This window comes from Chrysemys picta, chromosome 1 (genome assembly GCF_011386835.1).
Source record: "Chrysemys picta bellii isolate R12L10 chromosome 1, ASM1138683v2, whole genome shotgun sequence".
Taxonomy (NCBI): domain Eukaryota; kingdom Metazoa; phylum Chordata; order Testudines; family Emydidae; genus Chrysemys; species Chrysemys picta.
The window spans coordinates 18,340,669-18,368,146 of NC_088791.1; the positions used below are offsets into that span (position 1 = coordinate 18,340,669).

At 41.6% G+C, this 27,478-nt stretch overlaps 1 protein-coding gene across 6 annotated transcripts in view; it reads right to left on the reverse strand.

Moving 5' to 3' along the window:
* Positions 1-27,478, reverse strand: part of GRM3 (glutamate metabotropic receptor 3) — a 157,047-nt gene that overhangs the window by 20,112 nt on the left and 109,457 nt on the right. For all 6 annotated transcript variants that reach the window (XM_005304499.5, XM_005304498.5, XM_065553537.1 and 3 more), the window contains one exon: positions 15,540-16,395. In XM_005304499.5, the coding sequence (XP_005304556.2) occupies positions 15,540-16,395 (856 nt within the window). The remainder of the gene's footprint in view (positions 1-15,539; positions 16,396-27,478) is intronic.

Consider the following 27,478-nt stretch of genomic DNA (forward strand, 5'->3'; position numbering starts at 1 on the left):
TACACCAGTGTAACTCCACCGAGTTCAGCAGGGCTACTCCTGGTTTACAGTAAGGTCACTGAGAGAAGACTCACACCCAGAGTATTCTCTGCACTACTGCTCAAACGGTCTCACTTTATATTAAGATCCGTTTACAAATAGTTTATAAAGGGTTAATAAATAATTAATAGATTTAAAAGAACAACTTCAGCGTTATAGTATCCAGGAGGTTGCTTGTAAACATCTTATAACCACCTATAACACTTTCTCCTGATGTGCTTATAACTATCTGTAACACATACTGCTCATGTCTATCATATAACATTTATTAACCCTTTATCAATGTAACCTTACTATCAACTGTGACCGATCAGATTTTATATTCAGCTCCGTGGCTCACATTTCAGCTAAGCATCTTAACTGACTTGCTGTTGGGAGCCAGAACATGCAACTGTCAATCCTCACACGATTATTAATGGAGGCCTGGTCTACATTAGAAAATTAGGTCAGTTTAACTTGGTCTGCTAGGGGTGTGAAAAATCAACACCCCGGAGCGACGTAGTTAAATTGAACTAAGTCCCCGTGTAGATAGTGCTAGGTGGAGGGAAGAATTCTTTTGTTGACCTAGCTATCACCTCTTGGGGAGGGGATTACCTACACTGATGGGAGAATTCCTCCTGTCCATGTGAGCAGTGTCTACGCTGAAGTGTAAACAAGCCCAGAGAGTCAAATAGGAAAGTCGTGCCTAGTCTAGTCTCAATAGGGGTCAAGGCCTCAATAGCGGCAGGCCAAAATGGGTATGTTTACACTGCAAACAAAAACCTGCAACTGGCTCAGGCCAGCTGACTTGGAATCACTGGGCTCGGGCTAAGGAGTTGTTCAATTGCAGTGTAGCCGTCCAGGCTTGGGCTGGAGTCCCGGCTCCAGGACCCTGCAAGGTGGGAGGGTGCCAGAGCTTGGGTTGCAGCCTGAGCCGCAATGTCTGCTCTGCAATTAAACAGCCCCCTAGCCCCATGAGCCCGAGACAGCTGGCCTGGGCCAGCCACGGGTATCTAATTGCAGTGTAGACATACCGAGTGATAGCTGTATGAGCTGTCAGAGATACAGGCAAGAAGCAGTGTCTTTCCTGAAAGCAGGCCCTGTTGCCCAGCTCTGCCAGCTGACCACACTCTTGGACAGATGTACCTATGCAGACAAAACTTTGTAAATTAGACCTGGCCTTAGGTCGGGCAAACTCACTAGCTGTCTCTGCTATGAGCTGGTTGCATGAAAACAATGCTATATGTTTTCCTTTCTGTCTTGTCCACCTACTTACATGATCCTTGCGGCCTCTGCTGTTGAGGAACCATTGGCTGGTTGCAAGGTGGCAACCCATAACCAAGGTGATCTTATTCTCATCACATCATTCTTACTCAGGACATTTTGAAAGTTGCTGGTGGAGCTGATTTATCAAAGAATATTCGGTTTGATACATGGAAAATATGAAACATTAGCAAAAAAGATTACATTTAAAAAAAATGTAAGAAAAATCTCATGAATCCTTAACATTAAAATGGCATTAATATAATTTTTAAAAATCAAGCAACACCAAGTCTAATTTTGTTAAAGAATTCTGTTTAGCTGCTAATGGACAAGCCATGGGAATGCACTGTGGGGTTTCAGCATTGATGCCTGTGGATTGATATCAGGCTTTTAAGTTAAGATTATTCACTGTCAGAAATGGCTGGCACAAAAGGCAGCAAGCATGCAAGGTAATTTATACTAGCAATCAACTTGTAATTACAAAGGAAATTGAAGCGCGACTTTAAACAGTCTAACTCCTCCCTCAGGCCAACTAGTTGTTTTGTAAACATGAGCAAGGGGAACCCAATCCCATTATGAAGAATTATGGACCTTTTTAGGGTGACGGTGTGAAACTTTAGGAGGGGGAAAGCTATATTCTAAGGTTTCAGAGTAGCAGCCGTGTTAGTCTGTATCCGCAAAAAGAACAGGAGTCCTTGTGGCACCTTAGAGACTAACAAATTTATTTGAGCATAAGCTTTCGTGGGCTACAGCCCACTTCTTTGGATGCATAGACTGGAACCTCAGTACCTCACTATATGTTCCATTCTATATGCATCCGAAGAAGTGGGCTGTAGCCCACGAAAGCTTATGCTCTAATAAATTTGTTAGTCTCTAAGGTGCCACAAGGACTCCTGTTCTCTTTGCTATATTCTAAGTAGGTCTTTAAAAATCCTTTGTGATTCTTTTACTCAATCTGCAAGCTGATGCCCTTGCTTGTACAAATGCTGAGGATTATAAAGTTGCTTACACAGGCCTAGATTCTGACTTGGACTATCTGCCCTATGCAAGGAAGCAAGAAAGCCCTTTACACTCTACACAAGCTAGTCAGATCGTTGGACCAGGCATGAAGATCTAAGCAGGGGCATGTCCATTTACTCCTTCCCTGGAGCAGGTGGGTTGGAATTTGGTGGGGAGAGGGATGGGTAGAACTTTGACTCAGTTTCTCCAATGCACTGGCTAGTGTAGCTGAGCACTGGAGGTTGTGCTGTAATATGCTGCTGTTATAAGCCAGTGGTAATGTACCAACGCCCCCTTCTCACTCCTGTGTCTTTGAAGTACAGTGCCTCTAAGGGTCTGCAGCTTATGCACCATCCCTTGCTCCCTTAAAATCTAGCCCACAGATTGTATTTGCATATCATGGAAGATGGGTGGTCAGGCGCTGAATATCTATCACATTCATTCAGTCCCTCTTAATCTGTGTCTCTTTGGATAAACCTGAAGGGAATTTGAATAGACTCAGAGATTAAGATATTGAAGCATGATGATGGTGAAGACATTTTTCTCCTGTGTGGGGGACCTGGAGGATCAGAGAGATGTTTCCAGAGAATGCTCAAAGTGTTTTTAATTAGCTAGTTTCAGACTTTAGAAATAGGAACCAAATGAACCTTGAAATAGACCCTTTGTCTATTATTGTCTAATTGACTTGATATAAAGGAGCTTCCAAATTTGACAGCTGTGGATTTTATAACTTGTAATGCAATAATATTTTTTTGTTTTTTTACAAAACTACCAAAAATTCTCCAGCAGTTATTATACAATTTGATAATTCTGAGAATGTTTGCAAAGATAAATTGTGTTTCCAATAGGAAAATATAGTGCACTCTAAGAAGAGCAAGCCCTTTAAGGTAATTAAGCTTAAATGTAAAATGCCATTCGTATAAAGGATAAGAGAATGCTGTACAGTTTGAATAGTGACACAATGCTATGTTGTTCTGGGTACAATAACCCTTGTGCCCATACAGGGGGGAATGGACATGCTAAGATGGAGAAGAGTATAGTTCAGCAGATCAATTACAGTGATTGGGACAGTGGGTGTAATATTGGTGGAAGGGAAGATGACCTGAGTTTCACTTGGAAATGTAAACAGATTCAACACCCCATAATAATCCCCCACACAACATGCAGGGGTTCAACTCCCAGAATTTTTTTTGTACACAGTTGCTTACTCTAAGGTGAATTTGCCATGCACATGAGTGTAGAGGAGGTGTGAACATATAGACTCCAAGTGAAGACTCAAGTGAGCTCATGCTTTCAGTGGGACTCTTCGCATACATTTAGTGCAGTGGTTCCCAAACTGGGGTTCGTGAACCCCTGGGGGTTCGCTAAATGTTACAGTATCAAAGGGGTAGCTGTGTTAGTCTGGATCCGTAAAGGCAGCAAAGAGTCCTGTGGCACCTTATAGACTAACAGACGTAGTGGAGCATGAGCTTTCGTGGGTGAATACCCACTTCTTCGGATGCATGTAGTGGAAATTTCCAGAGGCAGGTATAAATATGCAAGCAAGAGTGAGTCAGGCTAGAGATAACGAGGTTAGTTCAATCAGGGAGGATGGGGCCCTCTTCTAGCAGTTGAGGTGTGAACACCAAGGGAGGAGAAACTGCTTTTGTAGTTGGCTAGCCATTCACAGTCTTTGTTTAATCCTGAGCTGATGGTGTCAAATTTGCAGTTGAACTGAAGCTCAGCAGTTTCTCTTTGAAGTCTGGTCCTGAAGTTTTTTTCCTGCAGGATGGCTACCTTTACATCTGCTATTGTGTGTCCAGGCAGGTTGAAGTGTTCTCCTACAGGTTTTTGTATATTGCCATTCCTAATATCTGAATTGTGTCCATTTAACCTCATTATCTCTAGCCTGACTCACTCTTGCTTGCATATTTATACCTGCCTCTGGAAATTTCCACGACATGCATCCGAAGAAGTGGGTATTCACCCACGAAAGTTCATGCTCCTATACGTCTGTTAGTCTATAAGGTGCCACAGGACTCTTTGCTGCTTTTAAATGTTACAGGGAGTTCTTGGGAAAAAATTCCCTAATGGCGGACAGAGCTATCCCTAGGGACCCCGGGCAGCATGGGGCCAGCAGCCTGGAGCCCCTGGACTTCCAAGAGCTAAGCAGATCAAAGCAGGCCTATCTATCACACTGAGGAGATTTAAACTTCAAGACTCCTTATAAGAAATGGAAAGGGAAGTGGATATTTTCTGCTGTTTTTAAAATTAAATAGGCAGCTAGTATTGTTTTTAAAATTATTATGAAGAACAAGTTTAAGCTTTGTTGTAACGTGCGTTGTTTGCCTGGACTGCTCAAGACCTGAATGCTTGTGTAGGAGGAACTCTTTGAGTTGGCTTCTTAAATATCTTCATGCTGTTTCACATCTGAAACATAGGAGCCTTGTCTTATAACAGGCTTATTCAAAGTGATACAAGCTACAAAAGTCAGATCTTGGAAGAGTGTTGCCGTTTTCATAATGTAATAACAATACTGTAATGATAAATAATAATTAATAATAAATAGTGTGTAATAAGCATGTCATAAAAACAAATTTTATATTTCCAAGATCACTGCTTTTATCATTTATACTCAGGTAAAGGAGAAAATCCCTGGAAATATTCATTTTTAGGAGGGAGTTCGTGAGACTTGACATTTTAGTGAAAGGGGTTCACAGGTTGTTAAGTTTGGGAACCACTGCTTTAGTGCCTTGCTAAGTTGGGTCTTGGGTTAGTCAATACCTTTTCTGTGGGATCTTTCCTGCCTTAGACATAAGATGTAGGAAATTACATCTAATATCATGAGGGGTTAAACCACCATGCAGGGAAACATCTTACTAATGTCCAAAATGCCTAGTCAGCCAGTTCAGATGTGAAGTTACACTATGCACACCAATGAATAGCAATAGAGGGATGGTGAAATAAAAGATGCCCACTACTGCCTTTTAAGTTATTCGTATGTATCACATCCTCCCAGATGCAAAGCTGACAAGTCACCTTCCAATGCCATCAGAGTTCATTGGAGTCTCTTTTCCAACAATGTTGCATATCCTGTTAATACTTCTGCATTCCTCCACTCCCAAAGATAGAGGGGAAACCACAATGCACAGATTTCCCCCCTCCACCCAATTTTTTGCTCCACTGAATGTTCAGCAACAGCAGGAGCAATCACTGGACTCAGGGGGAAAGACAAAAAGGGAATATTGATGTATTTCCCTGCATAAAGGTGGAAGCATAGACCAGCAAGAGGCAGAGGTTGAAAAACTGTTGTAGAGAACTTAGAAGGGTACTAACAACATAGCTTCCAAACCTATTGTGACACAACATATTTCTTTCAAAAAGAGTCTCAGAAGAGGATTTTTGTTCTTCAGGATACTGGAATTCCATGTGGAGACAGTCACTCTCTCTTTGTTCAAACTGTAGTGGTCCTTGCAAACCAAAAGAAGAAGCTTAACAAACTTCCCTGATAAAAATTTCTATTTAGCATTAATAAGAATCTCTTTTGTCATCATTCAGTGCTGATCAGCTGGAAGCAGGGCCGGCTCCTGGCACCAGCCCACCAAGCATGTGCTTGGGGCGGCACCTGGAGGGGGGCGGCACGGTGTGGCGCTCCAGCCCAAGAGCGGGGCCGCGACTGGGCTCGCCGCCCTCCCTGCAGCGCTCTGGCTGCCGGGGAGAGCAGAGCCGCAGCAGGCTCGCCGCCCTCCCCCGGCGCTCTGGCCACCGGGGAGAGCGGAGACCCGGCCGAGCTCTCCGCCCTCCCCCCAGCGCTCTGGCCACCAGGGAGAGCGGAGACCCGGCCAGGCTCGGTGCCCACCTCTGCCGCGCTCCCCACGGGGTGGGGGGGCGGCGGGAGGCTTTTTTGCCCGGGGCGGCAAAAAAGCCAGAGCCGGCCCTGGCTGGAAGGTGGCATTCTTTCCTCAGCACTGAATCGATGTCCCTAGTATGGGTACATGTATAAGACACTAAGCTGTTGGAGGTGTAACATTTTAGAGATGTATACACTTGAAGCCCTGGGCAAATTCCACTTGGGAATCAATATGGGGGAAATTCACCCCTGTGCAGAAGGCCAGTGCAGGGCATAAGTGCCACTTATGTCTCTACCCAGCCCTGAGAAATAGGGGTTAGGTAGGACTTAAGTGGGTGCATATGCCTTGTGCCAGCCTTCTGCACCAGGGGAAATTTCACCCATTGTGCCCACCTGAAATTGCTCCCAGTTCTATTGGGTATCCTACACTTCACTTCTTGTTGGGTTGTGGCTTAGAGAAGTACTTACATTTCCTAGGAACCTAGGAATTGCCACACTGGATCATTTCCATTGTCCAGTTAGTCCAGTAACTGGTTTCCAACAGTGGCAAGTGCCAGCATTGGTGGTGAATGGAGGGACCAACATCCGTGTGGGCCAATAGAGTATGAAACTCCCATTGACTTAAAAGAGAGTTGTGCACATGCAGTGGGATCTTTCTGGATAAAATGTACTATATAAATATAGCCACTGGGCTAAATTTAGAGGTGACATAAATGGTTGGTTAGATTCCATGTTGGCAAGTGGAAGAGTGGGCTTGAAGTCAGAAAAACAACCCATAGACAGGGATAAGGAGGTGCAAGATAAAGTGGGGTACAGCCCTCAGTATGTAAGTTACATCAATTTACACCCACTAATCAATGTGTAACTTCCACCATCATTTGTATGACTTCTGCATTTGGCCCTGTGCCATTATTCCTGTGTATTAAGGAATTGGTTGTTTAGGCCTTAGATGGCATGCTAATGAGCCTACAAGTTCCCTCTGCTTTATGCCCCTCACCCTTGAAGGCCCAATATTGCAGACACCATCTTTCTGGCTAGTTAGCAATGGACACGTTTCCCTTTGTGGCCCATCAATGCTGCATATCAATTGACCAGATGGTTTGCTATTGACTTGACCTAGGACAGTCCATCCCCTTTCAGGACTCAGCATGTTCCTGATCTCTGTTCCGTTGTTAGTGCAAAGTGTGGGAGAGGTCAGGTCAAAGAAACATTCCCATGTCTCCATCATAATGTGAGAAATTGCAACTGAAGGAACCAGCCTGTAGATGTTTCTTTTGCAAGCTCTCTGCTTCTGATCCCTGAGCACAGCCTTTCCTTGGAGAAGTATAGTATGTTAGCTAGTCAAGTCCTTGTATAAAATATGATTTCATGGCAGGAAGAAAGGAAAACAAGGAAATGACTCTCAGGATAAAAGCTATGAAATATTATATTCCATTATTACCAATTTCTGCTAATAAAAATGCACTGATGCTAAACTAGACTCTGTTTGAAATGCTTTATACATGTTTAAAATGTGTATCAAACAAACAGAAAAAGAAAGACACATTGTCCAGATCCAATTTCTACTGACTATAGTGGGAATTGTGTGGGAGGTCAATTTCAGAACAATGATCCCACATAAAATATTCCTGCCTAGCCACTGTGTAGAGCTTGTTGCTTATTGAATTTGCTTTCAATAAATACAGGTTGTCTAATGGCTGGTTCTGAGTGTATACTACAGATGATCAAGAATTTTTCAATGTTTTTTAAATTTAAATAAATGCTGATTTGTTGAAACTAAAACTTCACAAATCAGGGTCAGGTTTGATGAATTTCCTGACTTGAAAAAATGTTGAGAAAAAAGGTTTCAAAATTATTAAAATGTTTTGTTTTGACATTTTTGGAACAAAAAATTCTGGCTTTCTTGTTTGAAACAACATTTTGTTTAGAAATTTTAAATTAAATGTAAGCAAAATACTGGAAGTGAAATGAACTGTTTTGAAACTATTAAAAGGTCTCAATTGACCGCAAATGAAAACATTTTTCATTTTTGGGGTTAAAAACACTCGTGAGAGTTTGAGATTTTTATCCTAATTTAGGAAAAAATGTGAACTCTTGAAAATATTAGTAGGATGGGAAAACTATTTCCAGGCTAACTCGAGTGAATAGTTCAATGGAAGCATTCATAAACATTCACATGAACAATAAAGGTGAATTTGTTATAATAGGACTCCCAAACCTTTTTGTTCATTCTCCTCAAACTTCTATACAAGTGACTTTTTTATTCATAAGAATGTTGCAAAAAATGAAAATCTTGTGAATATTTGCACAAATGTGTAGTTATGCTAGGATTTGTGTTGCAAGTGTTTGCATGGCCATCTCAAAATTGCCTTGATTTCCCATCTCCTATTTTTTAAAGTTCCCGTTTTCCAGCCAGGGAACAGAAACAATGTCATGTGACTTCACTGACCAATCACACACTAGGAATAAGGAATAAATAATAACTAAAGACATAGTTGAAAGGAACGACAGATAGTCTGAAATAGATTCACATACAATGTTCTGAAAATTTACAAATAACAAATGTCTGTAGGGTTATTCCTGATTTACACCAATACTTTTGAGATCAGAATTAAAGACGTTAAAATAATGACTATAAATATTAAACTATTTCATAAAGTAAGAAAATTATATATTTAAAAATCTAAATATCCAAACAAAAACATGCAAAAAAAAAATGCAAGACTACCTTTCAACCTGCCACGGCTCACAGGTGGAATGCAATGTGAGATGCAGACCCAAAATATGGGACATAAAAAATGATTCAGGCAAGAAACTTAAAATGCTGCTGGTGTTATCCTTTAGGTGTAAAGGTCCCTTTCCATAATCTCAGTTTCATGATGCTGCATTTCTGATGTAAATAATACCCACCTAGAAAAGTGAGGAGACATTAAATTTGTGAATGACCAATGTTCTTCCAAATGAGCAGCATGGCTCTGTGTGCGGGGATGGTGTGCTAGCTGTATATGAGCACTAACAGATACAAATAAATCATCATCAACTCAAACGACTTATTTTCGGTGGACCTGATCCAAAGTCCCTTCAAAGTCAATAGGGGTCTTTTGGATTTGCATCAGGCTCTTATGGAATAACTGCCCTCCATAAGAGGTGTACTCTTCCCAGTCCCTGTGTATGCTGATATCATTCCTCTCATTAACTATTGGAACAACTTACCAAGAGTCATGGTGGATTGCCCAGCACTGACCATTTTTAAATCAAGATTGGATGTTTTTTTCCCCTAACGATCTGCTCTAGGAATTATTTTGGGGAAGTTCTAAGGCCTGTGTTATACTTGAGGTCAGACTAGATGATCACAATGGTCCCTTCTGGTCTTGGAATCTATGAATCATCCTTATTTAATCATATCCATCACTGTCTTATTTGGAGGCCAGATTCTGCCACCCTAACTCCTATCAAATAGTGCCTTACTATACACATAACCCCATTGACTTCACTGTGACTACATGTAGAATGAAGTACAGAGCAAGTGTGGCAGCATCTGGCCCTTTTTACTGGGCTCATGATCCCAAATTAGATTGTAAACTCTATGGAGTAGGACACAGAGTCTGTCTCTTCTCACACACTGTGTTTATTCCATTTAAACTCAGTGGTGTTACTTTGTGTGGAATCAGACCTACTCCCTTTTCATCTATGTGTGAATGTTGTGCACATGTATGGTGCCACAGAGATAACAAATAATATAATCCCATTGAAATGCTTCTCTCTCCTCCTGCTCTGGAAGCCAATGAAGTTGCAGAAGTGAATTTAGTGATTTGAAGATGAAAAGTGCCAGATGAGTGTAGTTGCTAGTTTGAATCTCTTCTTTTGTGGAGTCTTTTGATATTTAGAATTTAGGATGATATTTGCCAGTGAAACAAAAGATGAAATAATAATAATAATTATAAAACATGCAGTAGGCAAAACATAGCAAGCCTGTGATTTAGGGAAATTAGGTTACTGAGCCTTCTGGCTCTCAGATATGTGATCTGAAAGCTGAGAACATTGTTCAGTTTTTCAGACATATGTGCAATGCTCAATAAACAGAGTGCCAAATTCTGCCCTCAGTTACACTCCTGAAAGGGCAGCGTATGTCCTAGAGCGTATAACATCGAAAGGTTATTTTATCAATATGGCCAAGGAAACTGACGAGAAGTCACGAACCAGGCAGAGAATATTTATATTTATATTCAGTATGTATTTTTGATCAGCTCAGCTGAAACAAGTTGTGGGAAATATAAATATTCAAGGGAAGGAAACTGAGATCAAGAGCTGTTTGCTGTATCAGAGACTTCAAAGTTCAGTCATCTAACTATGTTGCTATTACCATTTTGGCTCTGTTGCTGTGTTTGTGGTTTCTGCAGACTTTTTAGGAATGGAGGCATGCTGGGTGCTGTCCAGCTGCAACATACTTCCCAGAGTCCTTTGAGAATTGTGAAGCACTGAGACGTATCTTTGCTGCTCAGTGTCTGTGTAATGCTGCATTTTCCCTTCTTTGTGGAATAGGGGAGTTTAGTGTTTATGCCAGGCAGCAGGTTGGTGGCATCTGGAGACAGAGGTACTTTGGCCTAGATCCTCAAAAGTATTTAGGCGCCTAACTTCCACTGAAATCTGAGTGTTTGTTCATAAAGCAGATAGGGCATATGAATCATAAAATGTCAGGGGTGGAAGGGACTTCAGGAGGTCATCTAGGCCAACCCCCTGCTCAAAGGAGGACCAATCCTCAACTTTCCCCCCCCCGGATTGAGCTCACAACCCTGGGTTTAGCAGGCCATTGCTCAAACCACTGCGCTATCCCTCCCAATGAACATTACTGGACCCACTGTACCTCAGCCTTGACTAGCAAAGACTACCTGAAAGGGTAAGAGGGTAGTTCAATCTCCAGTTCCATTCAATCCTTGTGCTCAGATTGTCAAGGAAGCTACCCATTAGTGCCAATTGTAATGGCAGTTTTTTATGATGGGACTGGACTAGTGGACAGACACCACCAATTCAATGTACGTAGGCCATTGAACTGCTATCCCATCATACGAATTTTTGGTTACCACTAACCTACATGTGATGGGACCTAGCGATGAAAGGGTATGCATGGCATGTGCAATCCACTAAAGCATCCAGTCTCAGTGCTACAGTGCATAATACAAATGGCATGTAGGACTCTGTGGCTGTCACTTGGTTGCTCACCAGGGCCATTCAGAGCTTTAGGCAACAGCAAGCACTGTAGCCAGATCCTCCAACACCAACATCCCATGACTCAACTGACTGTGCTACAGGGGACTGTGACGCAGGGACATCTGAACACTAAGTATTATACTTCTGTTTTCAGGCGGGATTATGGGGATTTTAAAGATCAGAAGTGGAGTCAGTCTTTGCCTTTATGGGACCCCAGCCAACAACTAAGGAGGGGGTAAGGGTGTGTGTATCTATACATATGAACTGGGCTTTGAGTTCTCCCATCCAATTACTCGCGGTGAGCATCTGGATATAAATTACTCTTCCCTCCATTCACACCGATGGAAGCGTGACATGAGAAATTGAGTTATCTCCTCCCTCTGCTCATGCTGCTGAAAAAGGTTAATGTGCAGTGATATTTAAGGCCCAAAGGGATCATCTAGTCTGACCTTCTGCATAACACAGGCCATACATCTTCCCTGTATTAATTCCTGCTTCATGTCCAACAACTGCGCTTGAACTACAGCAGATCAGAAAAACAGCCCATTTTGTTTTAAAAATTGCCAGTGAGGGAGAATCCACCACAACCCTTGTTAAACTATCCAGTATTTAATTACTCTCACTGTTAAAAATTTGCTCTTAGTCTGCACTTGACTAGCTTCAGCATCCAGCCATTGGATAGTCTTATACCTTTGTCTGCTAGACTGAAGAGCTATTACCAGATTTCTTTCAGAGTAGCAGCCGTGTTAGTCTGTATCCGCAAAAAGAACAGGAGTATTTGTGGCACCTTAGAGACTAACAAATTTATTTGAGCATAAGCTTCCGTGGGCTACAGCCCACTTCATCAGATGCATAGAATGGAACGTATAGTAAGGAGATATATATACATACAGAACATGAAAAAGTACAAGTAGCCATACCAACTCTAAGAGGCTAATTAATTAAGATGAGCTATTATCAGCAGAAGAAAAAAAACTTTTGTAGTGATAATCAAGATGGCCCATTTCAGAGAATTGACAAGAGGTGTGAGGATATGGGGAAATAGATTCACTCTGTAATGACTCAACCATTCCCAGTCTCTATTCAAGCCTAAGTTAATGGTATCTAGTTTGCATATTAATTCAAGTTCAGCAGTTTCTTGTTGGAGTCTTGTTTTTGAAGCTTTTCTGTTGCAAAATTGCCACCTTTAAGTCTGTTACCGAATGACCAGAGAGGTTGAAGTGTTCTACTGTTTTTGAATGTTATGATTCCTGATGTCAGATTTGTGTCCATTTATTCTTTTGCGTAGAGACTGTCCGGTTTGGCCAATGTACCAATGTATATGGAATCATATATTCAAAAACCAGTAGGAGAACACTTCAACCTCTCTGGTCACTCAGTAACAGACTTAAAGTCACACGAAAACCCTCTGACGTAGGCAAATGTGTTATGTTAATTTTACAGATGGGTAAGCAGAGCCTCAGAAATGATATACAAGTCTGTGACAGAGTTAGGACTAGAATGTAGGAATTCAGATGTCTAGTCCTCTGTTCTAACCATTATACCATATACTAATTCCCCCATGCTGTGTTTTATCTTACATATTCCTGTTATGCCTTTATTGTTATGCTATTGTCACGGGGTTTGAATTGCATCTACATATACTGGTGGTATAAGTTACATGTAGTCAAACTGGTGTTAGCTGGCATATATGAAGATGCAACTTACAAATTTGTAAAAACTGGAAGTGTGTAATAAGGATCAATATTTGGGTCTTTACAGGGTGACAAACCATGAATACCGGCGGCCTACTTCTATGCCTGCAAGGCTTGTCCATCTGTACTACAGGCTTTCAGCACAGATGGTGAGGCAGTGTTCTCCCTAACAACTCTAAAGTATTCAATAACTATTTGTGTGTGTATTTCTGAATATGATTATCGTCCTTGTTACATTTCTTTCCTGATTCTTTTGGAGAGCCATGAACTATTAACAAGGCTAAGGAAACTTCAGCATTCAGACTCTGACTTGGCACTGGTATAAGTGCTGGGTAAGTAAGTTCCACACCATCCTCCATCCCCATTGGGATGCATTTTTGGATGTGTCCTTTGGTGTGATTTTGTGTTGCAAACAATGTAATCCCAAATGCTGCTGCAATTGATCTGCCCTTGAAATTCCCAGAATACAATGTGTGGTCTATACATGGAATGGATGCAGGTAGAATTTACATAGCCTGTGACAAGATGGAGCAACAAGCCTCTGATAGGTCTAAAGGGCAGCAGTGATAATGACATTTGCAAGTGGGTAGTCAAAAAATGCCAGGTAATTGTATTCTGAAAGCTTTCTAGTATCTGGTAGAGATTGTATTAATGTCACACCCAGAGCCTAACAGCAACTAGTAAAGATCATGGGTGAAATCCTGGCCCCATTGAAATCAATAGCAAAACTCCCCTTGGCTTCAATGGGCTAGCATTTCACCCATCCCAGTTTATAACTGAGAACTGACTCCAAAATAATAAGAATTAATCAGATCAGACAGCAGGTGTAGCTCATTGTTTTTGATAATACCAATGAGACACCTCTGCAATAGAGCTGGTAGGAAATCTTTCGACAAAATGTTTTTTTCATCTGAAAATGCCAGTTCACTGAAACTGAAACTTAATGGGACAGGCTTGATTTCAATGAATTTCCTGTTGTGAGCAATTTTTGAAAAAAAAAAGTTGCAACATTGTCAAAACATCCCATTTTTACATTTTCAAAATGAAATGTTTTGTTTAAAAATTTAATTTATGGTATAAAAAAATCAAAATAATTTTTTTTTGATTAGCCTGAACCAATTTTTTTTTATTTTCAGTTAGCGAAAATGTCTAGGATTTCAACTTTTTGTCCCAATTCAGGATGTGAAAATTTTTCAAAATCTCGAAAATGTTTGCAGGATGGGAAAACTGTTTCCCATCTCACTTTAATTTGTGATCTTGAATTTGATTGGGTAGCAGTTTATTAGTCTGTGATGTTAGACTCTATTAGTAGTATGTGAATTTAATTTCATAAAAGTAACTAGAGTTTAACATAAATGCTTGCTAATAATCTAAAGATTATGAATTCTGCATTCTCACTGGTGAGCTGTTACTTATCTGAGTCGTCTGACTGGATAGTGGAGCTAGTTAGATGAGTAACTGCACATTATTGGGAGTAAGGAATTCAAAATCTGGCTTAATTAACAAAATAAATAGAAAACATTCTGCTCACGTTAAAAGGGGGAAGATTTGTATTTCTCCCTTTCCATTAGATTTAAAACCTAAAAAGATATAACCACCATGTTATTTCCTGCTACACATAAAATAATAAATAAATAAAATGTAATCACAATGCATCGGGATTCTGTGCATATATTATCTATGTGCTTGTGTGCATGGTATTTACTGATGTGTTCAGGAGGGCATGAACTAACACGTGCAACTATCTAGTGGATGGCCCAATCCATTGTATGAACCTTTCTAGGAACAGATTTTTGAAAGTGCTCATCTCCCAGCTACCCCCATTGAGAACACTTCTCATTCTCAATGAGAAATGCTGGCTTCTGCCGAACTCTTTTGAAAAACTCGGTTTCTCGGCAAATTACAGCAGGGTGTTCCCTTTGCATCAAACAGGTCATCCAAGCAACTCACTTCAATAATTCATATAAATGTGAGTGTGATATATGTGCCTAGGGAGGGTGATAGACATATAAAACCAAGGAATTATAATATTGTACTTTCTATTTGTTTGCCTTATGGAACTACTTTGTCTTGTTATGGTGATACATTAATAAAAGACTAAACAGTGCCAGTGACAATGGTGAGGCCGGCAGTGAGCTACATTGTGAGCACAGCTTGTCCCCATGAAAACATCATTATCACATTATCCACCTTCTGCCACCTCCATATGTTAGTTTCACCCAGCTTTTTGCATTTTGTAAGCAATTTAAATGGCAAGATCTGTAGAGCCCGGCTTCAGTGAGGTCCTTAACAACGTGCATAGTCAATAGGACTCCTCACATGCTCAGTGTTATGTCTGTATGTAAGTATCTTACTGCATCGGGGACTAATGTAAAGAGTGTCTCTTTACTCTAGCACCTACCACAAAGGGGCCTTGATCCCTATCATATAAGTGATAAATAATATAAGAATAATAAAGGTATTTAACTTTTCCAATCACATTAGCAAACATCACACACTGCATGCCACAAACAAAAGCTTTCTTTTACCTGTGAAGTTAACTTTCAGTAGGTAATCTTTATACAGCTTCTTGCCATCCAGAAGTTTCATGGCATCACACAGTTTGGTGGTGTTGGGGCACAGTGTTCGTTGCATTTTGTGCAAGGCGTGGGCCATCGCGTACACAGCATTCACCACAAACATGATCTTGGATTCCTGCTCGTAATTGGAACTGTTGATATTTAAGTGTTTGTCACAAGCTTTTCTGTGCGGCTTTCTGTTCTGGAGACTGCACTGGAATTTTTGCTCCCAAAAGTCCCTGAACCAGGGATTGCGATGATTATTATAAGGATTGAGGCTTTGGAAGTACCTGTCAAACTCTTTAACTGGGTGGGAAGCAAGTTCCAGGGTTATTGCTCCATAAGCTACGTGCTCGTTGCCCTTGACAACGCTCTCCTGGGCCCCCCACCCATCACTGGCGACCCACGTAAAGGAAACGTTGAATCGGTTAGCGGCAGCAATGAGCTCCCGAGAGTCATCGCTTCGCATGAAGAGCACGACCACCCTTGCGTTGGGTTTCTGGAGCAGCTCTCTGATCACGCTGTCATAGGACTTCCTGATGTTGGACCTGCCAACCTTCTCTGAGGTGGCAATGCAGATGTTCCGGAGGCGAGCCTCCTGTTCAAAGGCTTCGATCCCCGTCTCTCCATAGTCTCCTTCTGAGGCAACCGTTGACACGTAGGTCCAGTTGAAGAACCGTAAGATCTCAGCCATTGCTTTTGCTTGATAGAAGTCGGGGGGGACTGTCCTTGCGAAATAATCATAGCGGGACTTGTCACTCAGCTTGGCACTGGTGGAAGCATAGCTGATCTGGGGGATCTGGAATAGCCTCAGCAAATTTGCAACCTGGAGGGAATAGGGAAAAGACACATTTTAACGGGTGGTAATTATGAATTTGAACCAAACATACCTATGAAGCACCAAACAATGGCGGTTGTAGTGTGAGTTGCCCTGGAGGAAATGGGGTATCTAGCAGAGGCTACAGGTCCACTCCTGTTTCTATCTCTGGTGGCATCAATGCACTGGAGGGATCCTGAAGTCCTGCTGCCCCATTCACTTGCCCCAAGTCCTTCCGGAGGCATAATGAACTGTATTCACTGCTGCTGCAAAAGGGCTGGCTCCACTGGCTTCAGTATAGCTGTGCCCATATACACCAGCCGAGAATTTGACCCAGTGCCACCAGGACCACTGTTTGGTTGGAGCATATCCAATCTTGGCATTTATACTGGTGGGATTGGAGTGTCCTGTCCCGGCACAATGTGATTCGGTTTTTCAAGGGCCTAATTAGGCATGTGACTGAATATCCCATTATGCTCGGAGCAGCCTTCAAATGAATTTATACAAAGCCTCCTCCTCCAAAGAAACACCTCAAGCCCCTCCTGTTCGGTGACACGCTCCAGTTGCTGTGACACCCTCCCACCCCCTCCCCTTTCTTTACTGTATTGTGCTCTTTGTTCTGTACTGTTCTAGTCAGTGCCCCCCCCTCCCCCCAGGGTGGTGGCCTGTTATTTGTTTGGCATGGCTCTCCAACTATACAGTGCCATGTTCTCCTACAGTGCTATATAAATAGTAAATAATGATAATAATCCCTAATTGCACTTGCTAGGAGATTTATGTTGTGCAATGTACCGCTTTTTTACACACTGCCATTTCCCTTGCTAGTGGGCAGTTATTACACGTAAATGTGTTACTATCAATCTATCCAGATCATACGGGTAGCTATGAGACAGTGTTGCTCTTGGATCGTATCTGGAAGGAGAAGAGGAAAGATATGTTCTTCTTTGTTTCCATTGTGATGTTACACTCCATATGCTTTATGAATATATGCTTTGAATGTGAATATAATGTAACTGGAGTATGCTTTATGCAAAAGGTCTCTTATAAGGTATCATTACAACGCTTATAATCTACGGAGTGTGTTCATCCTATTTGTATGCATATATCATTCTTGTATCTGAAGCTAGAAATATGAAGTATATCTCTGAGGTCCTATTGTAATTATGCAAAGTGTGGGCCATTAATGGTGGCTTAGAATCTTGATGGCTCCCATTGACTAGGACAATTGGTTGTACATGGTTTATTTACCTGCAAGCCTTCCTATATACGTGTAGGGCAGTCCAGGAAGAATGGAGGCTGGGGTCTCACAGGACATGTGACCATGTCACATGATACTGAAATCCATCTTAAATCTGGTACTTTTCCATTTAGAAGGAGGGGTGGGTACCCAGAGAGACAAAAGATTCCGGCCTTGTGCCAAAGCTATAAGAGGGGGTGGAACAGAACAAAGGAGGCTTCCAGTCATGAGAAAACCCCTAGTTTCCACCTAAGATGACTGCTGGAACTAACAAGGACTGTACCAGGGGAAAGGATTGGGCCCAGACTAGGAAGGAGTCTAGTCTGTGAAAGACGCTTATTGGAACATCTCTGAGGGTGAGATTTTACCTGTAATCAGTTTCTTAATGTATTAGGCTTAGACTTGCGTGTTTTTGTTTTATTTTTCTTGGTGACTTACTTTGTTCTGTATGTTATTACTTGAAACCACTTAAATCCTACTTTTTATACTTAATAAAATCACTTTTGTTTATTAATGAACCCCAGAGTAAGTGATTAAGACCTGGGGAGCAAACAGCTGTGCATACCTCTATCCATGTTATAGAGGGTGGACAATTTATGAGTTTCCCCTGTATAAGCTTTATACAGAATAAAATGGATTTATTTGGGGTTTGGATCCCATTGGGAGCTGGGTGTCTGGGTGCTGGAGATAGGTGATTTGCTGAGCAGTTTTTGGTTAAAGCCTGAAGCTTTGGGGGTGTGGACCAGACCTGGGTCTGTGTTGCAGCAGGCTAGCATGTCTGGCTCAACAAGGCAGGGTTCTGGAGTCCCAAGCTGGCCTGGAAAATGGGCTCAGAGGTAATTTCAGCATGTCAGGTGACAGTCCCAAGGTGGTCTCTGTGACCAAACCCATCACAGCTATGTCTTGCTGGTCAGTTGCAATGGGTCTCATGTGACTGAAAGGGGGTAGATCTGTTTCCACTGTGCGCTAGTAATCTTGAATAAACCAAATTTAAAGTTCTAGTATAGCCAGTCTTGGAATATGGCCCAATAAAAATGTTAGAAGAATTTTCCTAAAGCAAATCATACCAATTAAATCTAAATAAAAAATGGCATAACCAAGTCACTTCAGATTTTGACCCCAAGTTGTCTTCTGACCACAGACCATAGCAATCCTAGGCTATTGTCTCTTAGTGCCCCACCACCACCACCTTTGAAAACTCTCTTGGGCTTCCTTCGTCTTTGTGAATCACCACCCTGCATCTACTCCAGACAGTAAACACAGGCCGTCTCTGTGATAGCACATGAATTAAATCTCTGTCTACAAAATCCCAGAGGACAACCTTAACCACAAGACTAGTCATCCCTCTTTTACAAATATCCTTACTCTAAATTTCTCAAAAGTCCTCTGCACCTGAGAGATTTTTACTCCTGTTCTTTTTTTAGATGGGACAGAACACCACACCCAGGAGGTGTGTGGGTTACATACTTCCCCTAGCTGAGGCAGCGCATCCTAAGCTTGAGAGTCTTCCCAGTTGAAATCCCGGACAAGCCCCCACTTGTAACGCCGATAGACCCCAGTCACCGGCGGACAGAATCGAACCGGGAACCTCTAGAGCTTAGTGCATGAGCCTCTATAGCATGAGCTAAAAGCCAACTGATTGTTAGCTAAGGCTGTAGAGCAGACTCACTTTCTCTCTCTCTCTAAGTGGTCTTGGTGCCACTAGATGGGACAGAACACCACACCCAGAAGGTGTGTGGGTTACAGCTACCCTGTGCGGGCATCGAATATACCATGGCACTTTTGGCTAGAGATGGGGTTTGCTCTAATGTCTTTGGTCAAAAATTCCCCTTTTCTTTATCACCAACATACTGTACAGTGCTCGGTTATATGTAAATACATGTATATAATTGGAAAGCATTGTGGGATACTTTGGTACGAAAAATGCTACAATAGTGTTATAATATACAATTGCTTTACCATGTGTCAGGTCACATTCAATTAACATATGAGACATCTTGTTAGATAACACTACTTCCACTGAGAATCTCATAGCGCTTTACAAACCTTAATGAATTTAGCCTCACAGCACTCCTGGAACGAAAGGTAGGTACTAGAAATTACATTTTACACAGGCAGGGTAAGTAACTCGTCCATGATCTCATGGTGAGCCAGTGGCAGAGACAAGGACCCAGGTTTTCTAAGAAACAGGCACAGCTGCCAATATACCTTCCAAGTAGCTTTTAAACTGTTTTGTTTGCAGTGTTTTCAGGGGCAAATGTAGGTCAGACTGTGGCCAGCAAACACATTTATCCCTGTATGCAATGATAATGCCTTCAATTACTTTTCATGTTTGGCCTTTTCATGCTATTTTTCTTCATCTAAATATATATATATATTTAAAAGTGTGTAAGAGGTCATTTTAGGTAGGTAGATAATAGGGAAAATTGATTTGCAAAGGAGCAATGTGCATGACAGAGTTGAAGCAGATGTTCCCTACAACAAGGCTGCTTTTCCTTCAAAACACTTGTGAGTAAATGTAGTGCTCATGAGAGTGAGGGACTCAGTGACCTGGGTTTGTGTCAAGTCTCATCATGAGTAAAAAACGGGTGTAGGCTCTGTTCCTATATCGTAGTTCAGAACTATTCTTTCTTGCGCACTACTTGTGATCTGGACTGAGAACACCAACTCCTTTCACACAGGCCATCAAACAACTTTCAGCTGAGAACCTTCAAGCTGTTCTAAGGTCACCAAGGGCCAAACCAGCTCTACAAACGAGGGAGTAGTAAAGGGAAAAAAAGAAGGATGGTTCAGAAGTGAGGGTGCTGATTTAGGAGACTTGGGTTCACTTCCCTACACCCCGCCTCCACTTTCCTTGTGATCTTGTTCAAAGTTACGTAGGCTCTGGCTGGGGGTGACACTGTATAAAAGAAAAGTGACCATGGTTACACTAATGTAACACGACTGTTGCACAATTGTGATAAATCTTGTACAGAATATGTCTTGTAAGGTATCAATAGAAAAGTTATAGTCTGCTAAGTATTATTATCCTGTTTAAATCCACATATCAGCATTGTCGCTGAAGTTATAAATATTTGCTACGTGTTTGTATCTCAAACCTGTTGTGTTTCTGGGTAACACCCACAAGGCAGATTTACATCTAGACTGGCCAGCCATGCATTGATTGCGCTTTAAGGGCAATCAGCTCTTCCAGGGACCCCCTCCTGGGTTGCTTCAGGCAGCAGGTAGGCAATGAATGCCTCATGACTCAGCAAGACACATGTGACCCAGGACTCCATGTTTGTGCCAGTAACTTTCCATGCACCTGGACTAAGGGGTATAAATTGCAGACTGTGACATCATTCTTTGCCTTCAATCCTGCTCCATTTCTCTGGACTATGATTTTCCAACAAGAGGGAAGCTTTCAATAAAGGACTGATGACCCTCAATCTTATTGGGTGATCCAGAGAGACTTATTGCAAGCAAGCAGAATGACCATCACTGCTATTATCCTGACCTACAGACTCTGAAATCAATTGTAATGTATATGATTCCTTTAATCATTTAATAAGGCTCTCCTTTTCTTTTTTTTTTAAATAAATGTTTAGTTGGTTTACTTAAGATTGACTGCATTGTGGTATTTGGTGAGATTCTCAAAGTACGTGTTGACTTTGGGATTGGAAGAACCTAACGTGTGGTGAATTTTGATTTTAATAACCTTTCATCACTAAGTCCAGCTGTCTGGGTGGTAACCAGGGGTTGGAGTGCCTAGGGGTCTGTTATGTGCTCTCTGTGAAGTAGTGCAGTAATACAAGAGTTCACTTTTGTTACTGGCTTGATGAAATCTTAGGAGAGCATGTACCACCAGTTTAGGGTACGTGCCCTATATTTTGGCAGTCTGGCCTGAGCTTGGCGCTCTTTGCTATGTCCCATACCAGGCAGCATAACACTAGGCCACCACCGGAAGGGTTAATTTAATTTCCATGTGTGTAGACATACCCGTGCCAGGTCTGATCAAACCAGTGTGCTAAAGGTAGAAGTGTAGCCACAGTGGCACAAGTAGCGAGAGAAGCTAGCCACCTGAGTATGGAGCCAGCATTTCCGGTGGGATCTTATTCAAGGCTGCTGTAGCTACAGTTCAAGGTCGATCAGCGTTAGTGTGGGAATGTCTGCTCACGCTGGAAAACACATGCAGGCATATCTGCCGTGCAGTCTGAGCCTGTGCCTCAGTTCCCCATCAGTAACATAGGGAAAATAGTACTTCACAGGTGTGTACACTAAAGACTGTGAGACACTCAGATCCACAGTAATGGGGGCTCTACAAGTACCTAAGATAGGAAGGTGGCTTAGGGTTATCTTCTCTCATACGTTTGGGTTCTGCTCTGTGCACAGCTCACCTGGACTAGAGGATCTCGTCCTGAGAGCATAACTACAATGCACGAGTGTTGCTGTTCCAATTTAACCATTGAACTATAACTTCAGAATCAAACACACAGAGCCAGATGCTGTTAGGAGTCCCAGCCCACCCAGCCCCATGTACGGCATATGAATTACGCAGAGGAATGAAGGAGCAATCAGCTGTAACTAAATCTCTATAACGTTGGTTAAGTTGCTTATTGTTGTTCATTAATGTATTCCATCTAACAACATTCCTGCCAAAAGGGAATAATTAAGAAAAAGCAACCCCACAAACAAAGAAAAATGCCTTTATTTAGCGTTTTCTTCTGCCAGAAGTCTTAGAAATTAAGCTGTAAACATCTAGCTACATATTCACTAGCGGCCATTATAGCCCTCTAGATAGGCAAGGTCTTAAACAGCATCATGACATCACCTGGGAAATGTACACCAGGAATCAAGGGGTCCCTTCAGAACAAACAGCCTGATTTTGATCTCATTTGTCCCATGTTTACACAATTGTCTTCAATGGAGATAGAGGTTTACCTGAGAGATGTATCAGGCCCAGCTAACTTATTTGTATACAAATATCCCCAGTAATTAATAAAAAGGAGGAGGATGCGGGGAGAGAAAATATTTAATGGAGGAGCGGAACTGTCTCTAACCAGAATTTTTTGTCCCTGTGATAACACAGTGAGTCTTTGCATATGCGGCCTGCAGCCATTTAACCTCAGCCAGTGATGGTGTCAGCTCGTGTAAGCTGTCAGCACATCAGTAAGAGACCTTCAAGGAAAACCTAGATGTTTGTGTGAGCAATTAGTAGGGGAGATCCTTCGCTGGGAGTCAGCAGTCTGCCTATGCCTAATGCGCACCATGTCTGGAACATGATGCCCCTCTGTAGTTGTCAGCAGCAGGGACTGATTCTGGGATTTCTGGATCTTAAAGCATGAGGCTCTCCTGCATGAGCTAAAAGAATTGCTTCTGTTAGTCAGGGGTGTATCAGGCTCACCAACCTTTGTCTGTGGCTCAGGCACCATTGCAGGGGGCCAGTGGGCCACACGGAGTATGTGTGAGTTATGCCAGGGTAGCCCTACCTTGTTCACATCAGGTTTGGCAGAATTTGATTTTTATTCTTTTATCATTTCAACAGATAATATCAATGCTTATTTTAAGCATTTTAATTTTTTTTAATTGATTTAAATTTTCCCTGTTGTGAGAAATTATGGAGGAGGGTCAGAAACTGGGGCAGACCAGACATTAGTTATTCCATGACTGTACACACTGAGATTCAAAAAGTTACGGGTTGATCACCATGAAGACATAAACTGTCAACATCATCTGTCGCAATATGCAAAGTAAAGAGCCTTAAATCAAACTCTAATAATTTCTCATGCAGTATTTTTCTTACTGTGTGTATCTGTACATTTCGATTACTATTGATGGACATATTTTTTCCTTCAGTTTGTGTTTGTATGGTGAAATTGACTTTGATTGACATTTACCAATAAAAATCGAATCCTTCCAAGCCCATTCAAAGCGCAGGTCAAATCTTAATAGACTGATTGTCTCTTGGTTACCTCTCCTCATTCATGGCACTGCAGATCACCTTGCCTCCCATTCATGACTGCATGCACCATCTCCATTCCCATTCACAATCATATAATTCCCCTATGACAACTGCAGCAAATGCTTATCTGGAAAAGCACTGCTAGGAAATAATTTAGGCTGTAATTTGCAAAGGAGCCAAAGGGAGTTAAGCAAATCCACGGGGAGCTGGAGTCCGACTCCCTTAGGCAACTTTGAAATCCGATCCTTTTTAGCTTAAAAAAATATATAATTTAGAAACAAGGAGAAGGAGCCAGCACCACGTGTCTAGTCAGCTGTCTGTAGACCACAGTTTGGGAAACTGATCCATGCATATTTAATGCTCCCATAATCATGATAGCTACGTATGAAAGCAGTAGCTTGGTATTATGGGTACTGTGCTGTTTGTGGTATTCAGGGACTACTCACTGCTTTTTTCTGTGTGTGGTTCCAACTGGCTGAGCATAACAATAGCTTCATAGCGTCTTGCCTAGACTCTCTGTCTGGGAAGCTCAGCCCTTAAAGCTACAGTCCCCAATACCACACGGTTGAATGTTCTGATTGTTGGATGATCCACAGAACTGAGATCACATGTGGTCATGAAAGCTCCACAGTGCTTTTTTGTATGTTGTTAATTTCATTTTCATGGCTAAATTACAGTTTTGTAATACTTATCATCTATGTATCTATTCTAATTACATCCTGCCTATTTTCCAGTGGATAACAATAATCTTTATTTCCTGACAGCCCCAACTGCTCACAGCAGCCATACCCATTGCTGATATGGGCTGCCACAGTCTGCATGAATCATAGAATCATAGGACTGGAAGGGACCTCGAGAGGTCATCTAGTCCCGGCCCCTGCACTCAAGGCAGGACTAAATAGTATCTAGACCGTCCCTGACAGGTGTTTGTCCAACTTGCTCTTAAAAATCCCCAATAATGGAGATTCCACAACCTCCCTAGGCAATTTATTCCAGTGATAAACCACTCTAACAGTTAGGAAGTTTTTCCTAATGTCCAACCTAAACCACCCTTGCTGCAATTTAAGCCCATTTCTTCTAGTCCTGTCCTCAGAGGTTAAGAAGAACAACTTTTCTCCCTCCTCCTTGTAATGACCTTTTATGTACTTGAAAACTGTTATCATGTCCCCTCTCAGTCTTCTCTTTTCCAGGCTAAACAAACCCAATTTTTTAAATCTTCCTTCATAGATCATGTTTTCTAGACCTTTAATCATTTTTGTTGCTCTTCTCTGGACTTTCTCTAATTTGTCAACATCCTTCCTGAAATGTGGCTTGCAGAACTGGACACAATACACCAGTTGAGGCCTAATTAGAGCAGAAGAATTACTTCTCGTGTCTTGCTTACAACACTCCTACAAATACATCCCAGAATGATGTTCACTTTTTTTGCAACAGTGTTACACTGTTGACTCACGTTTAGCTTGTGATCCACTATGACCCCCAGATCCCTTTCTGCAGTACTCCTTCCTAGGCAGTCATTTCCCATTTTGTATGTGTGCAACTGATTGTTACTTCCTAAGTGGAGTACTTTGCATTTGTCCTTATTGAATTTCATTCTATTTACTTCAGACCGTTTCTCCAGTTTGTCCAGATCATTTTGAATTTTAACCCTATCTTCCAAAGCACTTGTAACACCTCCCAGCTTGGTATCGTCCGCAAACTTTATAAGTGTACTCTCTATGCCATTATCTAAATCATTGATGAAAATATTGAACAGAACTGGACCCAGAACCGATCCCTGCGGGACCCCACTCGTTATGCCCTTCTAGCATGACTGTGAACCACTGATAACTACTCTCTGGGAACCATTTTCCAACCAGTTGTGCACCCACCTTACAGTAGCTCCATCTAGGTTGTATTTCCCTAGTTTGTTTATGAGACGGTCATGCGAGATAGTATCAAAAGCCTTACTAAAGTCAAGATATATCACATCTACCGCTTCTCCCCATCTACAAGGCTTGTTACCCTGTCAAAGAAAGCTATCAGGTTAGTTTGACATGATTTGTTCTTGACAAATCCATGCTGACTGTTATTTATCACCTTATTATCTTCTAGGTGTTTGCTTAATTATTTGCTCCATTATCTTTCCGGGAATAGAAATTAAGCTGACTTGTCTGTAATTCCCTGGGTTGTCCTTATTTCCCTTTTTATAGATGGGCACTATATTTGCCCTTTTCCAGTCTTCTGGAATGTCTCCCGTCTTCCATGGCTTTTCAAAGATAATTGCTAATGGCTCAGATATCTCCTCAGTCAGCTTCTTGAGTATTCTAGGATGCATTTCATCAAGCCCTGGTGATTTGAAGACATCTAACTTGTCTAAGTAATTTTTGACTTGTTCTTTCCCTATTTTAGACTCTGATCCTACCACATTTTCACTGCCATTCACTATGTTAGACGTCCAACCGCCACCAACCTTCTTGGTGAAAACCGAAACAAAGAAGTCATTAAGCACCTCTACCATTTCCACATTTTCTGTTATTGTCTTTCCCCCCTCATTGAGTAACGGGCCTACTCTGTCCTTGGTCTTCTCTTGCTTCTAATGTATTTGTAGAATGTTTTCTTGTTTCCTTTTATGTCCCTAGCCAGTTTGATCTCGTTTGGTGCCTTGGCTTTTCTAATTTTGTCCCTACATACTTGTGTCATTTGTTGATATTCATCCTTTGTAATTTGACCAAGTTTCCACTTTTTGTAGGACTCTTTTTTGAGTTTTAGATCATTGAAGATCTCCTTGTTAAGCCAGGGTGGTCTCTTGCCAGACTTCCTATCTTTATTACACAGTGGGATGGTTTGCTCTTGTGCCCTTAATAATGTCTCTTTGAAAAACTGCCAACTGTCTTCAATTGTTTTTCCCCTTAGACTTGCTTTCCATGGGATTTTACCTACCAACTCCCTGAGTTCGCTAAAGTCTGCCTTCTTGAAATCCATTGTCTTTATTGTGCTGTTCTCCCTCCTACCATTTCTTAGAATCGTGAACTCTACTATTTCATGATCATTTTCACCCATCTTGCCTTCCACTTTCAAATTCTCAACCAGTTCCTCCCTATTTGTCAAAATCAAATCTAGAACAGCCTCCCCCCTTACTAGCTTTCTAAAAATTGTCTCTAATACATTCCAAGAACTTGTTGGATAATCTGTGCCCTGCTGTGTTATTTTCCCAACAGATGTCTGGGTAGTTGAAGTCCATGATCACCACCAAGTCCTGCGCTTTGGATGATTTTGTTAGTTGTTTAAAAAAAGCCTAATCCACCTCTTCTTCCTGGTTTCGTGGTCTGTAATAGACCCCTACCATGACTTCACCCTTGCTTTTTACTTCTTTTATCCTTACCCAGAGAATTTCAACAAGTCTGTCTCATATTTCTATCTCAACCTCAGTTCAAGTGTATACATTTTTAATATATAAGGCAACACCTCCTCCCTTTTCCCCCTGCGTATCCTTCCTGAGCAAGATATACCAATATTCCAGTCATGCGTATTATCCCACCAAGTCTTCGTGATGCCAACTATGTTATAGTTATGTTTATTTACTAGCATTTTGAGTTCTTCCTGCTTATTCCCCATACTTCTTGCATTAGTATACAGACATTTAAGATACTGATTTGATTGAGCTGCAGTCTCTGCAATACTGCCACCTTTAAAATGAGCTAGTGACCCAGCCAAGAGGTGATGAAAGCTCTGGTTTCTGGGTTCAGACCTTGGAGGAACCAGTCGAGCTTCCTAGTGAAGGAGAAATAGAAGAAGCAATTTTTTTTGTCACTGACCCTTCTTTGTAAGTATTGAGAATCTGTAATTCATGCTATTTTGATTGGTTACACAGGTCACATATTCTTTATGGTCTCTGATTGGATGGCTGTAGATTTGTTTGTTTGTTTGTGAAG